This window comes from Cebus imitator, unplaced genomic scaffold (assembly GCF_001604975.1).
Source record: "Cebus imitator isolate Cc_AM_T3 unplaced genomic scaffold, Cebus_imitator-1.0 Scaffold29, whole genome shotgun sequence".
Taxonomy (NCBI): domain Eukaryota; kingdom Metazoa; phylum Chordata; class Mammalia; order Primates; family Cebidae; genus Cebus; species Cebus imitator.
In genome coordinates this window covers 5230745-5243745 of record NW_016107344.1, presented here as the reverse complement: position 1 = coordinate 5243745, position 13001 = coordinate 5230745, and the positions used below count along the sequence as shown (strand labels likewise).

Sequence of the window (13001 nt, the reverse complement as noted above, 5' to 3'; positions counted from 1 at the left end):
GAGGCCTGGTGAAAGAAGGGTGTCAACATAATGAGAACCTTCTATACTAGAATTTGTAATATACACTTCTGCATCTTCTAATTTGTTCTCCTTATAGTTGCCAAAGGGATCATTTCATAATGTAAATTTGACCAGAAAGAAAAATTGAGGTTTATTTCTTTGTACCAATTATTAACATTATAATTAAAATTCTTTTTACATCAGTTTTTTTTTCACTAAACTAGGTGCCATGTACTAGTATTGCCCAAAATAGCTTTCCACCCATCTCTACATTCTCGTGCTTGGTACAGTTCCTGTTACAGAATAGGCACTTAATGAGAATGTATTGAATCAATCAGACACTAAGAAAAATGAAACTCAATATTCCCACAAGGAAAACTATCTTGAGATAAGCTGTAAATAGGTTATAGATAAATTGATAGAGAAATGATAGAAGATAAATGAATAGATAAATTGATAGAGTAGAAGGATGGGTGGATGTTTAGATGGACTTATGGCATTTGAGCTGTCTGTTATGACCCATACTATCATAAGATTTGGTAGAGATTTGTTTGGTATTGCAAAGCCAGATTTTCATTTGCATCCTCTTGGCAGAATATTATTTCCATATATTTTAAGTCAAAAATTTTTGAGATAGGTAGGGCCTGAAGAGCTAAGCAATTGTTCAAATATTAACTGAAAAGTATATTCTTCTATCTTATCTAAACACTATTAACAAACGAGCATAAAAAGTTTTGATATATTATTTTGATATGCTTCTTCTCCCCTTCCCCCTTCCTCTTCCTCCCCCAGTTTCTCATTCAAGATATTATTGCTGGAGCCAGCTGCATGAGTGTAGCATGAAAGAGCTAGCTGCTTTGTTGTCATTGTTGTTCTGTTACTGTGCATTCATAATGTTTGCTATTGTCTAGCAAATTATGATCAAATTTTGAATACGCTATGTTAATATGAGGATTGTATTAGTCCATTTTAACACATTATAAAGAACTACACAAGACTGGGTAAAAAGAAGAGAGGTATAATTGACTCATAGTTCCACATGACTGATGCTTCAGGAAACTTACAATCATGGCAAAGAGAGAAGCATACATGTCTTATATGGCAGCAGGCAAGCAAGAGTGCGCACAAAGGAGGAATTTGCCCAACACCTATAAAACCATCGTGTCTCATGGAAACTCACTCACTGTGGCAAGAACAGCATGGGGGAAATCACCCCCATGATCAAATCACCTCCCGCCAGGTTCCTCCTTCAGCACCTGGGGATTGCAATTCAAAATGAAATTTGGGTGGGAACATAAAGCCTAACCACATCAAGCATTCTGTGCTAATCTAAGTACTTAGGGGCCCTGCTTTATAAGTAGATGCAGCAATTGTTAGCTGATACAACAGCTATACCAATTTGGATATGTGATTTGCTATTTCCCTTAACGGCTTATGAGGAGTGACAGAGAAAGAGGTGACAGAATGAATTACTGTCCTTAGATTTGCTGCTCAGAATTCTTCCAGCATCATGATAATTCATCTGTATGTTTTCAGAAAGAAGAAGGATTTTATGGAAAGACAAATATTCATAAATAAATAAAACATGCATTATTCTATATAGATAGAAGGATATTGGCTGGGTTCATTGGCTCCTGCCTGTAATCCTGGCATTTGGAAAGGCTGAGGAAGGTGAACTGCTTGAGCCCAGGAGTTTAAAACTAGCCTGGACAGCATGGCAAAATCCTATCACTACTAACAAAAAATAAATTAGTTGTGGTAGCACATGCCTGGGGGCCCAGCTACTTGGGAGGCTGAGGTGGGAGGATCACTTGAGTCTGGGGAAGTAGAGGCTGCAGTAAGCCATCATCTGCCACTGCACTGCAGCCTGGGTGACAGAGTAAGACCCTGTCTCAGAAAACATATAAATAAAATAAAATAAAAATACATAATTTGGATTTATAGTGCTAATTATGGTTATCTGTGATATTGGTAGAGGAAATAAAAATATCTATTGCTCTTTCATTTTGAACTGTTAAATGGTATTCAATTTTTAAAATTTCTTTTAAATTGGCATTCAGATTTCATGGTTATAATCCATGTTCTGCTGATGGACAATAGTTAAAATAATTTGTAAAGATCTATTGTGAAAACTGCATCTGAGAGGAGTCAAAGAGCTGTTTAGCTTGTCCTTGTTTTCTCTTTGTTCTGTCAACAACTCATTTCTCTTCTCAACCTTGAAAAATGAATGTAATAAGTATGATGTAAGTCAAAATAATGTAATTTTTCATTCATCTTTATACAGAAGGTGAAATCAAATTAACTTTAAAAATTTTGGTAGTGAAAATAAACAAGAGATATTGAGAGGGGAAGCAGAAATTTATTTTCCCCATCTTCCCTTCCTGATCTTTCTATGCCCATTATATTTTTAAGGGGAGGATTAAAAAAGTTGGGAGAATATCAATAAGTACATCAAAAAACACTATACATTAAAAATAGACATTAAGCACATCATCAACCAGAGAGCCTGAAACACACTGAATATATTGAGATTTTTTTTCTAACATTGTGCTGATTGCTTTCTCATCTGTCTTGGGTTAAAATTAACAGTGAACTCAAAACCATTTCAAGGTTTTATAATTATTTGAGCTTCACTTTATGACTCAGAATATCATAAAATTTGGTAGAAATTTCATATCTACCAACAATATTGTCTATAAGGGTAACAATTATACCACTATTATTATTTATATGTTTTTTTAGAAATTTGTTTGTTATAAACTAAAATATGAAAATTATTTTCATTTCAAACATATTATGATTTACACTAAAACTTCTAATTCTTAGAATTCTCTCAGGACAGAATCAGTTTGATAAAGCATATGTATATAAATCCAATGTGAGTTTATCCCAGAAAGACAGATTTGGTTTAACATTAAAGAGAGTAATAAATGTAACCTAATACAATGACAATTAAATATCTGAGTAAGTGAAAAAAATGAAAAAGTCAATATTCATAAAATCTCTCACCAAACTTAGAAAATAAACTAATTCTGTTAATTTGATGAGAATCTAAGAAAAGTTAATAGTCAAATATTGAAATGTTTTATTTTGTGATTTTCATTAGAATGAGAAGAAAACAATGACTGCTAATACCATTTTTATTAGACATGTTAATAGAGCAACTAGCCAATGTTAGGCAATAAAAAGAAAGCAAATTGCCAACAATTGGAAAGGAATAAATAAAAATGTTAGTAATCAAGATTAAGTGATAAACATCTAATACTTTTATATGATTCAAACTAGAAACTGTTAAATTGAATTAATAAGATTGCTATATCCTCAGTCAATATAAAAAATTAATTGGTCTGGGTGTGATGGCTTATGCCCTTAATCCCAGCTCTTTGGGAAACCAAAGCAGGAGGATCGCTTGAGCCCAGGAGTTTGAGACCAGACTGGGTAACATATGAGATCTCATCTCATTAAAAATTTAAAAATAATAAAAATAAAAAATTAGCCAAGCGTGGTGGCACGTTCCTACAGTCCCAGCTACTCTGGAGACTAAGGTGGGAGGTTTGCTTGAGCACCAGAGGCAGAAGTAGTGGTGAATCGAGATTGCCCCACTGCCTGCGTGACAGACTGAGACCTTGTCTCAAAAATGAAAACTGCAACAAAAAATCAAAAACAACAAACAAACAAAAATACATTTAATGCAGTCTTTAATTGAAATTTTTTCATGTAGTTTGTGGTTGTGTGTACATTGGAAATATGATTCTAAAATTTAAATAAAAGTGAAGAGTCCTACATTCCAAGACAACCTTGAAAAACTATATAAAAAGGCTTGTTATTAAATTACTTTAATTACACATTATAGTAACAATACAGTATAAATAAGTAGACAAATGGAATAGATTTGTGTTCAGAAACAAAATCACACATATAAAGAATCTTGATGTTGATGGTATAGACTGTGTACTTGTGTTGGTGTGTGTCTACGTCGGCCTGCGTCTATCTGTGATGTTTTGGATTTATTAACTGCAGCACTAAAAATTAAATATTTATGTGCTGAGCAGCCTGTGCCTCAAGATGATCTGGGTTTTCCAGCATTCAAGTAACACCTCATTTTCCATGTGTCATCTTGGCAGTGGACAAACTGCCCCAACCACAGTGTGCAAATTTACATAACATTGTGGGTAACATGAATATTCTCTGTGAAATATAAATTCCAGATCTTCAGTAACAACTTTCTTTATTTTCAGTAAACTTTAGGTATTTTTGTTTGTTCATTTGTTTTAGGAATCTATGGGTTAAAAATTGAACAGCAAAAAAAAAAATTGGAGCAGGAAAACAAACTAAGAATGTATTTGCTGTGTTTTCAGAAAATCCTTTCTCACAGTTTTATTTTATATTTATTGCTGCTGGATTCTTATCACCCTTTTTGTTTTTGTATCTCAACCTGCAACTGTGGGCCAAAGGCAAAGGTGTGGTTTCATCATTCATTCAGAGTACATTCATTAAAGAAGTCTTCAGGGTTTTGTTACTCAAAATATAAAATATCTGTATGTACTATGTGGTTATTAATTTTTATTAAAATTAATTTTTTTGTTTAAATTTAATAATAACTTTAGTCTTCTGACTTTGATCTCTTGAATTACTAGTCTCTCCCTTACTGTGAATCCTGAGCAGTGTCACTAAACGCAGTTGTGCTCATGTTATAATTATTTCCCCAAGTTTCAAAGGCTATTTTTCTATTGAGTAAACTGAAAGTACCTTACCCAGGGCATCAAACATCCCATAAGCTAATCAAAACTCATCTCTTGAGGCACACCACCTCCTCAAGTGTTTGACTGTCTTGATATTTAGTCATAATACTTACCTGTTTCCTCAAACCTGACTATGCCTTTAAAAAAAAAAAAAGAAAGAAAGAAACAAAACACTACCACCACCAACAAAATACTACAGTTATTTTGTACAGATTTTTCCCTTTTTTATAGCAAATTTAGGCTAGACTTTCAGAGCTGGTTTAAAGGAGACTTCACCTATAGAGTTATTCCACAATTCTCCCAGATTTTTAATCATTTATTCTTCTTCATTACCATAGCAGTCTGCATATATTTGTTTTAAATACCCTAAATCTACTGTGGATAATAGTTATTTATATATCTGAGACTTCTTTGTAGAAAGACATCATGACATTTATTTTTGTTGAATGAATCTGCATTCATCTAGGGTCTGGGTGTGTTTTTAAAATACCTTAAAGTTTAGAAAGCTAGACATTATGGACATTCTAGAATACCTGTCCAAATGATTGAGCTTTTAAAGAAAAAAACCAGTTTCCTATTTCATGACAGACTTTTTAAAAATTAAAATTTTTATAGTAAAAGTTGATTATTATTACAATATGTTATGTACTATTGTCATTGAATTCTAGATATGATCCCAAAACAGACACTTGGACCATGGTGGCTCCTTTGAGTATGCCCAGAGATGCTGTTGGGGTCTGTCTCCTTGGTGACAGATTATATGCTGTTGGTGGCTATGATGGACAGACATACCTCAACACCATGGAATCCTATGACCCACAAACTAATGAGTGGACACAGGTAAGATTGTCATCAGCATAATTTACTTTAAGGCTAAGAATTTACTTCATTTACTTTCTGTGGAGAAAGGGTATACAAACAGAAATCTAATCGAATTAACCTAAACCAAAAGTCATTACTTTTGTCCAATGTTGTATTAATTTTGTAAAATGTTCATTAAATTATACACTTGTATACTTTGATTAATACCAATAAAATATATATTTTAAAGTGACATACATGCTTCATGAGATTTCCATTTTCCATAACAAGAAACAGAAACTGAATTTGAGTTACCTGAAGCAAAAAATAAAAGTGTACTATATTGGTTTACCAAACCCTAACTTTGGTTATTTGGTTTTAGAACTAATATAAAGGCTGTAGAAATCAGCCTTCCTGCCATTCATTTTTGTTACTGTTAGGTTCATTTTTACGCATTGCAGAGAGAATTTTCCACCTGGTGGTACTGGTGGAAAGTTCAAGTAGTAATCCCCAAGTGGAAGGTCCACAGCCATTAACAGAAAATAACTTTTTCTAAATCCCAGTTCAATTAAAAGAATAAACGGGAAAGAGCTCTGCATAGCCCCCATGTAGTGAGTGCTCACTCCTTGTCAATCATTTTGTCCAGGAAGATGGAGTAAAATGATTTGTTAATCTTAGGTGAGGTATACTCACTGTAGTTAGAGACTCAGCATCATGCTAGAATGAAGCAGCTCTCATTGTAATCACATAACTAGAGGATATGTGTTGGTGTTTTTGAGTGTTGACAGGAAGATGAGGCCAGGGCAATCTAATTATAGTGAAAAACATCTTAGCTGCATAGCTACTAAGGCTTGCTTATGATGGAGGGAATCCATAAATTCTGACTTGTATCTTTACATATTTGATTTCTCTTTACTTTCATTCTTCTCTAAATCTCCTCAATACTTCTTTTATTTCTCTCTTTTACCAGAAATCTAAAAGTAATATACTATTCCAATAAATAGTTTCCACCTAGGAGTGCAGTGCAATTCTAAAGCCTTATTTAATTGAAGCGGAATAATAACTACATCTAGACATATTGCCTCAGTGGGTGGAAGGATCTGATTTTGGTCATAGAAATTGACTAAAATTTATCTTAAAAACTTGAACACTGAGTAAATTTGTTTTAAAGATACTTACTTTTCAAGAAACATGACTTCATTGATTGGGCCAGTTTTGATGGTATGCACTCAGCAACAATATTTAGTCAGGGTAACTTTGAAGTACAAAACCAAATTTCTAATGGCTAGATTTAGGTACCTGCATAATGAGTTTCTTCTCTTCTAAAGGAAAACTCTTGACTTCAGCAAAAAAAAAATGTAGATTTAGCCAAGTGAGAAAAAAGGAGGAATAGAGAAAACAAGGGGAAATATCAGGAGATCTAAGTCTTGTGATTTTCTACATTTTACTTTAAAGGCTACAAAAGGAGCATTTCTTATTCAAAGAGCACTGCATGTAAAAAAAAAAAAAAAAGTAATGATTGCTTTTCACATTATTGCACTAATATTTTGAAGGGTGTGTTTAAACTCTGTACCTCTGTGAGTCCCTAGTGTTTCCAAAGCAAACCCTGCATGCATGAATTAATGATCGTTGATTTACTAAGGAAATGTACCAGTTAAATGGGTATTTTAAACGTTCCTATTAAAAAGAACATTAAATAAAGGAAGTTTATGTTTACATAAATGATGTAATATCATCATACATATATATAATAGCCATTATTCCTATCATTCCTCTAAAATTGAAATCAAAATAATGTATGTAGTAATAATAGGTAAAAGACACCTGTATTTTATTATACTTGTTTGAATCATATAGTATTTTACCAACGGCAGAGTGATATTTAAAATGTTTTATAACTTTATTTTAGTACAATAAACATTAATTTTAAAACTATTACTTTAAGATTTTGCTTCCATATCTTTTCATTATTTATATTTTTTAAGATTCTTGAGTGATCAGCAGACCCATATAAAATCCCTTTAAAAATTTTCATGATTCTAGCCTACTTGAAAGGTTTCCCATATTCGCTAAATTCCTGTCACTTCCACTCTATTTGTCCTATAAGTGGACTAAATTTGTTATCCCATATAATATTAGCAGCCACAAATGGCTGATTATTAGAATAAACAAGAAAACTTTATTAAAACATCCAAATAAATGGAAAAATACTCAGGCTAGCTTGAGTGGGAAATAATGGAAATAGATTAGGAATTGATTGCCAGATTTGTGCCTTGTTTTATGGAGAACACATACACACATCACATGTATAGATACGCATGTGTATCTTTGTGTGTTTTAAATAAATTTGACTTTTGTCATTTAACAGTGGGCTTACTTTTCGTGTTTGATTTGAAAAAATAATGCATGTGCTTCAAGATATAAAAAGAACTTCATCCAATTTCCCCTAGCCTACGTAAAATTTCCCTTCAATGTATTCTCTTGGTATACTGTCCTAGTGCTGTCAAGCTGCATTCATCTGTAGGTTGTAAGGAATCAAAGACAATGTGTCATTTATTGTCTTATCTCCAAAGATTAGCATAGTTGCTGGCCGGGAGTAGGAGGTAATATGAATATTTCTCAAATAAATTGAGAACTATTGTTGCAACTAAGTGTACTTCATTGTGCATGCATTTCATTTATACACAATAGATACATTAAACATTGAAAATGAGTTCCAGAGAAGACTGGTGAAATATCTACATTCACCATTACTTTTATTTAATTGGTTCTGTGGCCAACTTTTCTAGGTTATCATATTACTCATGCTGAAAGGTACAACCTCTGGAGGGATAGCAAGGGCAGATTTTAAAACTATATATTAAATAAATTTGGACCAAGAGGAAAGAAGGAAAACTTTTCTTAAACATTTAAAATACACTTAAGAATAAAAATACCAAATGTTTAAATAGCATGATGAATTCTTTGATAAGGGAATAGCACTACAATAGAAATTAAGTGCATTTGGCAGATAAATCTTCCTCGAGGAAATGATATGCAGAATGAGGGCTGACCAATGAGTAGTAGCTAACCAGATAAAAATATGAGAAGTGGCTTAGGGAACATCGTTTCTAAGAGCCAGAGGAAGAATACGTGGTATGTCTCACTGAGCAAGAAATAGAATGGTTAAGTTCTGAGAGATAGACATGGTTTACATTATGTAACCTGAACTATGTGGAAGACTGAAGAAATGGATAGAATTAAACTTGGAGATGTATTTAGAGGGCCTGATGATTCAGATTTAGTGTTGAGTGAGGTAAAAGAAGGGTCAAGATTTCTTGAATATCTTCAACAACTTAAGTGAAAATTCTTGAATGAATATCTTGAACAACTGGATGGAGAGGGGTGTCATTCACTGACGTAAGAAACACAAGGGGAATCTCACGTTTTGTTTTTTGAAAACACAAACATGTTTCGTTTTCACATGCACACATATACACATGCATATATAGAGATAGAGGTATAGATATAGATGCAGATGTAAAGTTAAGCTACTCACTCTGTATGTAGTCTAGTACACAGTACTGAGTATTGAATGGACATCAAAGAGCCTTTGGGAAAGTTTTCAAAAATACAATTACCCAATATTAATCCCATTTCCATTTAGTGATAGGGTTTGTGCACATACACAGTCATACGATGCTTAAAAATGAAATGCAATCTGAGAAATTCATCCTTAGGCAATTTAATCATTGTGCACGTATCACAGAGCATACTTAGACCAACCTAGATGGTATGGCCTACTACACACTGGGTCTGCATCATATAGCCTATTACTCATAGGCTACAAATCTGTATGTTACTTTGATGAGTATTCAAGGTAATTGTAACATAATGGTATTTGTGTATCTATACATATCTAAACATAGAAAAGGTACTGTGTGCTAGAAAGTGCCCTGGGTGAGTCAGTGACTCAGTGATGAGTGAATGTGAGAGAACTGGACATTACTATACACCACTGCAGACTTTTAAAACACTCTACACTTAAGCTACACTAAATTTATTTTAAAATATTTTATACTAAATTGTTTACTGTAACTTTTTTAACTTTTTAAACTTAAATATTTTTAACCTTTTTGACTCTTTTATAGTAAGAGTTAACTTAAAGCACATTGTCCAGCTGTAAAAATTTTTTTCTTTTATATCTATGAACTTCTTATTCTATGAACTTCTGTTTTCAAAAAAGCAGTACAACAGGTTTGTTTACACTAGTTTTGCCACAAACATGTGAGTAATGCCTTGTGCTTTGATGTTAAGAAGCCTATGACATCACCAGACAATATGAATTTTTTAGCTCCATTATTATCTAATATAATCTTATGGGACTTACCATTGTATATGTGGTTCATTCATGACCAGAACATCAAGGATGAAAACAGTTATGCAGTGCATGTCCGTATTTTGTAAATGCTTCTTATATACGTCTAATGTGAAACAATTCTTGAAAATCATTAGAAAATAAAAGAAAGACAAAGGAAAGTCGATGCATTTTGGAATCAGGTAAACTTCAGTTTGCACACATTGTTGCTGTAAGATTAACATACTGTCTCCTGACAATCCATTCACTCATCTGTCCCATGGAGATAATAATACATGATGTGATTATGAAGATAACAGTGGTGACCTATAAAAATTATTCTTCACACAAATATATCATGAATATATGCACATGCTCCTTCCCTACTCTCATTTTATGCAACAGTTCTACAAGGAATACAAGTGATGTTACATTAAATTAGCTTTTACAAATAATGCAGAAAAATAAGTATGTGGATTTTTTAATCTGTAGTGGGATGATGGGTAACAATAAATAAATTCAAAAGAACTGGTAGAAAATAGAGGTAATTTTCATATTTAGAATGTAAGAATTTGTCCTTTTTCAATAATAAGATAATGTATGTGATTTGAGGCTACTTTGCAGCTATTTTATTTCTTACATTTTAGTTGCTTTCTTTTCACTTAGAAATAATATCATGTAATTTCTAGTCTACACTGATATTCTTAGAAAACTGTGATAAAAATTATGGATACCAAAATGCTCAAATTGTCAAAATGTTGGTTTGTCTCCAAAGAATAAATTTTCATTACAAACTCTGTAAAAAAGTATTGTTTTAATATATTTCTAACCATTTTCATATTCAGCATTATTTAAAAAATACTCAGTTCTCATTTCAGTTTTTGTCATAAGTTGAAAAATTTTTAATAAGCCTATAGCAATTACAATGATGGCCTATTTATGGAAAAAAATATTTATTTTATTGTATGTCTCTGTCTATAATGAATGAATAACACATTTAATTCAATGCAATATCTGAAAAAACAACTTCAAAATGATTGAAGCGTAATAGCTTTTCATCTAAAATATACTCCACACTATCACTATGAAATATCATCACAAATGTGTCCATTCAAGTTCCAGAATAGATCTTTCCTGGAACCTTTTCTATAGCAGGTTAATTGCAGTAAAAATCATTAAATATTTGATTACCATTTTGAAAAATTACATAAAAGCTGCAGCCTTAAAATTTTTCAATATACATATCATTGCTTTTTTAAAAAATGCCACTTTCAGTGTTTTCATTTGTATTGTATGACTTCTGGCTAAAATGGGAAAACAAACACATTTATTTATGATTTTCATGTATATAATCTTTTAAAATATATTGCAATTTTTTATTTTTCTATGTCAGTAAAACTTAAGTTGTGTTTTGTCTTTTTTAACAGATGGCTTCCTTGAATATTGGAAGAGCAGGTGCCTGTGTGGTAGTCATCAAGCAACCTTGACTTGTCAATATTTTATTTGGAAAGATTTTACTTGCTGGAGTGGTTATTTTTATATTGTAAGGCAAGAATGAGAACTTCCAAGAAAAATCTTCAAGAACAAGGATGTCTGTAGCTTTACCTACTGATGTTGAAAGTGTTAGAATATCAAACAGAATAGTAGGAAACAAGAAAATGTTAAACTTATACAGGAACAATATCTGGCCATAAGTCAGTTAGTTCAGGAATGGTTATTGGTAATTTGTTTTGTATTATAGCATACAATAACTGGAGTTACCAAAGGCTAGTTTTTTCTTGAGTAGTTGAAAGGAGAGACCAATATTTATGACAAAGATAATTTCATGACCACAACTCACTGAATTGTTTTATAGTCTATGGCAACATCCCAGAGATTGCCAAGAATAGAAGACAGAGTATTTCATCTGATAGGATCTGATTTGTTAACTGTTTTTCTAATCATATGTGGTCAAACCAGGAAGCAGAATTATGCTTTATTAAAACAAACATGCTTCTGCCTCATTTTCCTAAGCTATGAGAATAATTAGAGAAACTGATTCATGCTTGTTTCTTGCATTCAGAAAACTGTCCTGCTAATAAAAGCTGCATATCTTATCAGATAATGGTTGAATTTTATTGCAACCATATTGGCAATCTGAAACCGGCAAACACAAAGGATTGTTTTCATTAGCCTTGCCATGTTGCTTTGCTTTTTTACACACTGAGCCAAAGATTCAGTAGAATTATTGGGCTTTTGCCTTATGTTGAGTTCAGTGTAAGCATGGAAGCTAGTTATTCTGAATGTTTTATATATATATATATATATATATATCCATTGCATGTTGAAGTCCTTTAGAATTTTGTTCTTAAACTTAGAATTCCAAGAAGTCCTTTAGAATTTTTTTCTTAAACTTAGAATTCCAAGAGAAAAATATATGATCAAGTTGGAGTGTTTATGATTATTGCTAGAAGGAAAGCAGACTTCAAATTCTCATCCCCCATTTTTCAAACTTCTTACATTGATCTGTACATTATTTTAACCCAAATGTTTGTAATTGTTTAAAACATAAAATGGAAACATTACACAACATCCTTAATAAATAGATCCATGTAAATTTTAAATACAGTTAATAAATGATCAAAAATTTGCATTTATCTGTGTATTTTTAAATAAATTTTAAATCAAATGTAAGGCTAAAGTCAACAAGGTATACTTTCAGAGACTTTCAACAAAATTGCCTCACTTTTCAAGTTTAAAGAAGTATGTATCTCCATAAAAACATAATATTAGGCTGACACCAATTTTAATTATCATTTCTTCTGTATTCACCCACTTGAGATGGTTATTAGTGCCCAGAAAACACACGTTACTTAATAAGAGTGCTGAGAATATTGTAGGAACTAGAAGAGGCCAAAAAAACTTTTGTTTTTTAAATCAATGAAAACTCTGGAATTGACTTTTATTGTTGGGTACCCAAAAATATTTGAAATCTAACAACCAAGGAAACTATTAAGAAAGAGTTTGTCTCAAGGAAACATTAGGAAATCTGAATTTTCTCTAAATGAACACATGATCAAATTCATTAGACACAGTTCATTTCAGAAAAATGATGCCATTATAGCTATGGAATGGTAAGGTAA

At 32.1% G+C, this 13001-nt stretch overlaps 1 protein-coding gene across 1 annotated transcript in view; it reads left to right on the top strand.

The window, feature by feature from the left end:
* The window catches only part of KLHL1 (kelch like family member 1), a 422085-nt gene extending 409839 nt beyond the window's left edge, over nt 1-12246 (top strand). The window contains exons 10-11 of the mRNA XM_017523615.1: nt 5411-5582; nt 11307-12246. Of these exons, the coding sequence (XP_017379104.1) occupies nt 5411-5582; nt 11307-11366 (232 nt within the window). The 3' untranslated portion in view covers nt 11367-12246. The remainder of the gene's footprint in view (nt 1-5410; nt 5583-11306) is intronic.
* The last annotated feature ends 755 nt before the right edge of the window (nt 12247-13001 follow it).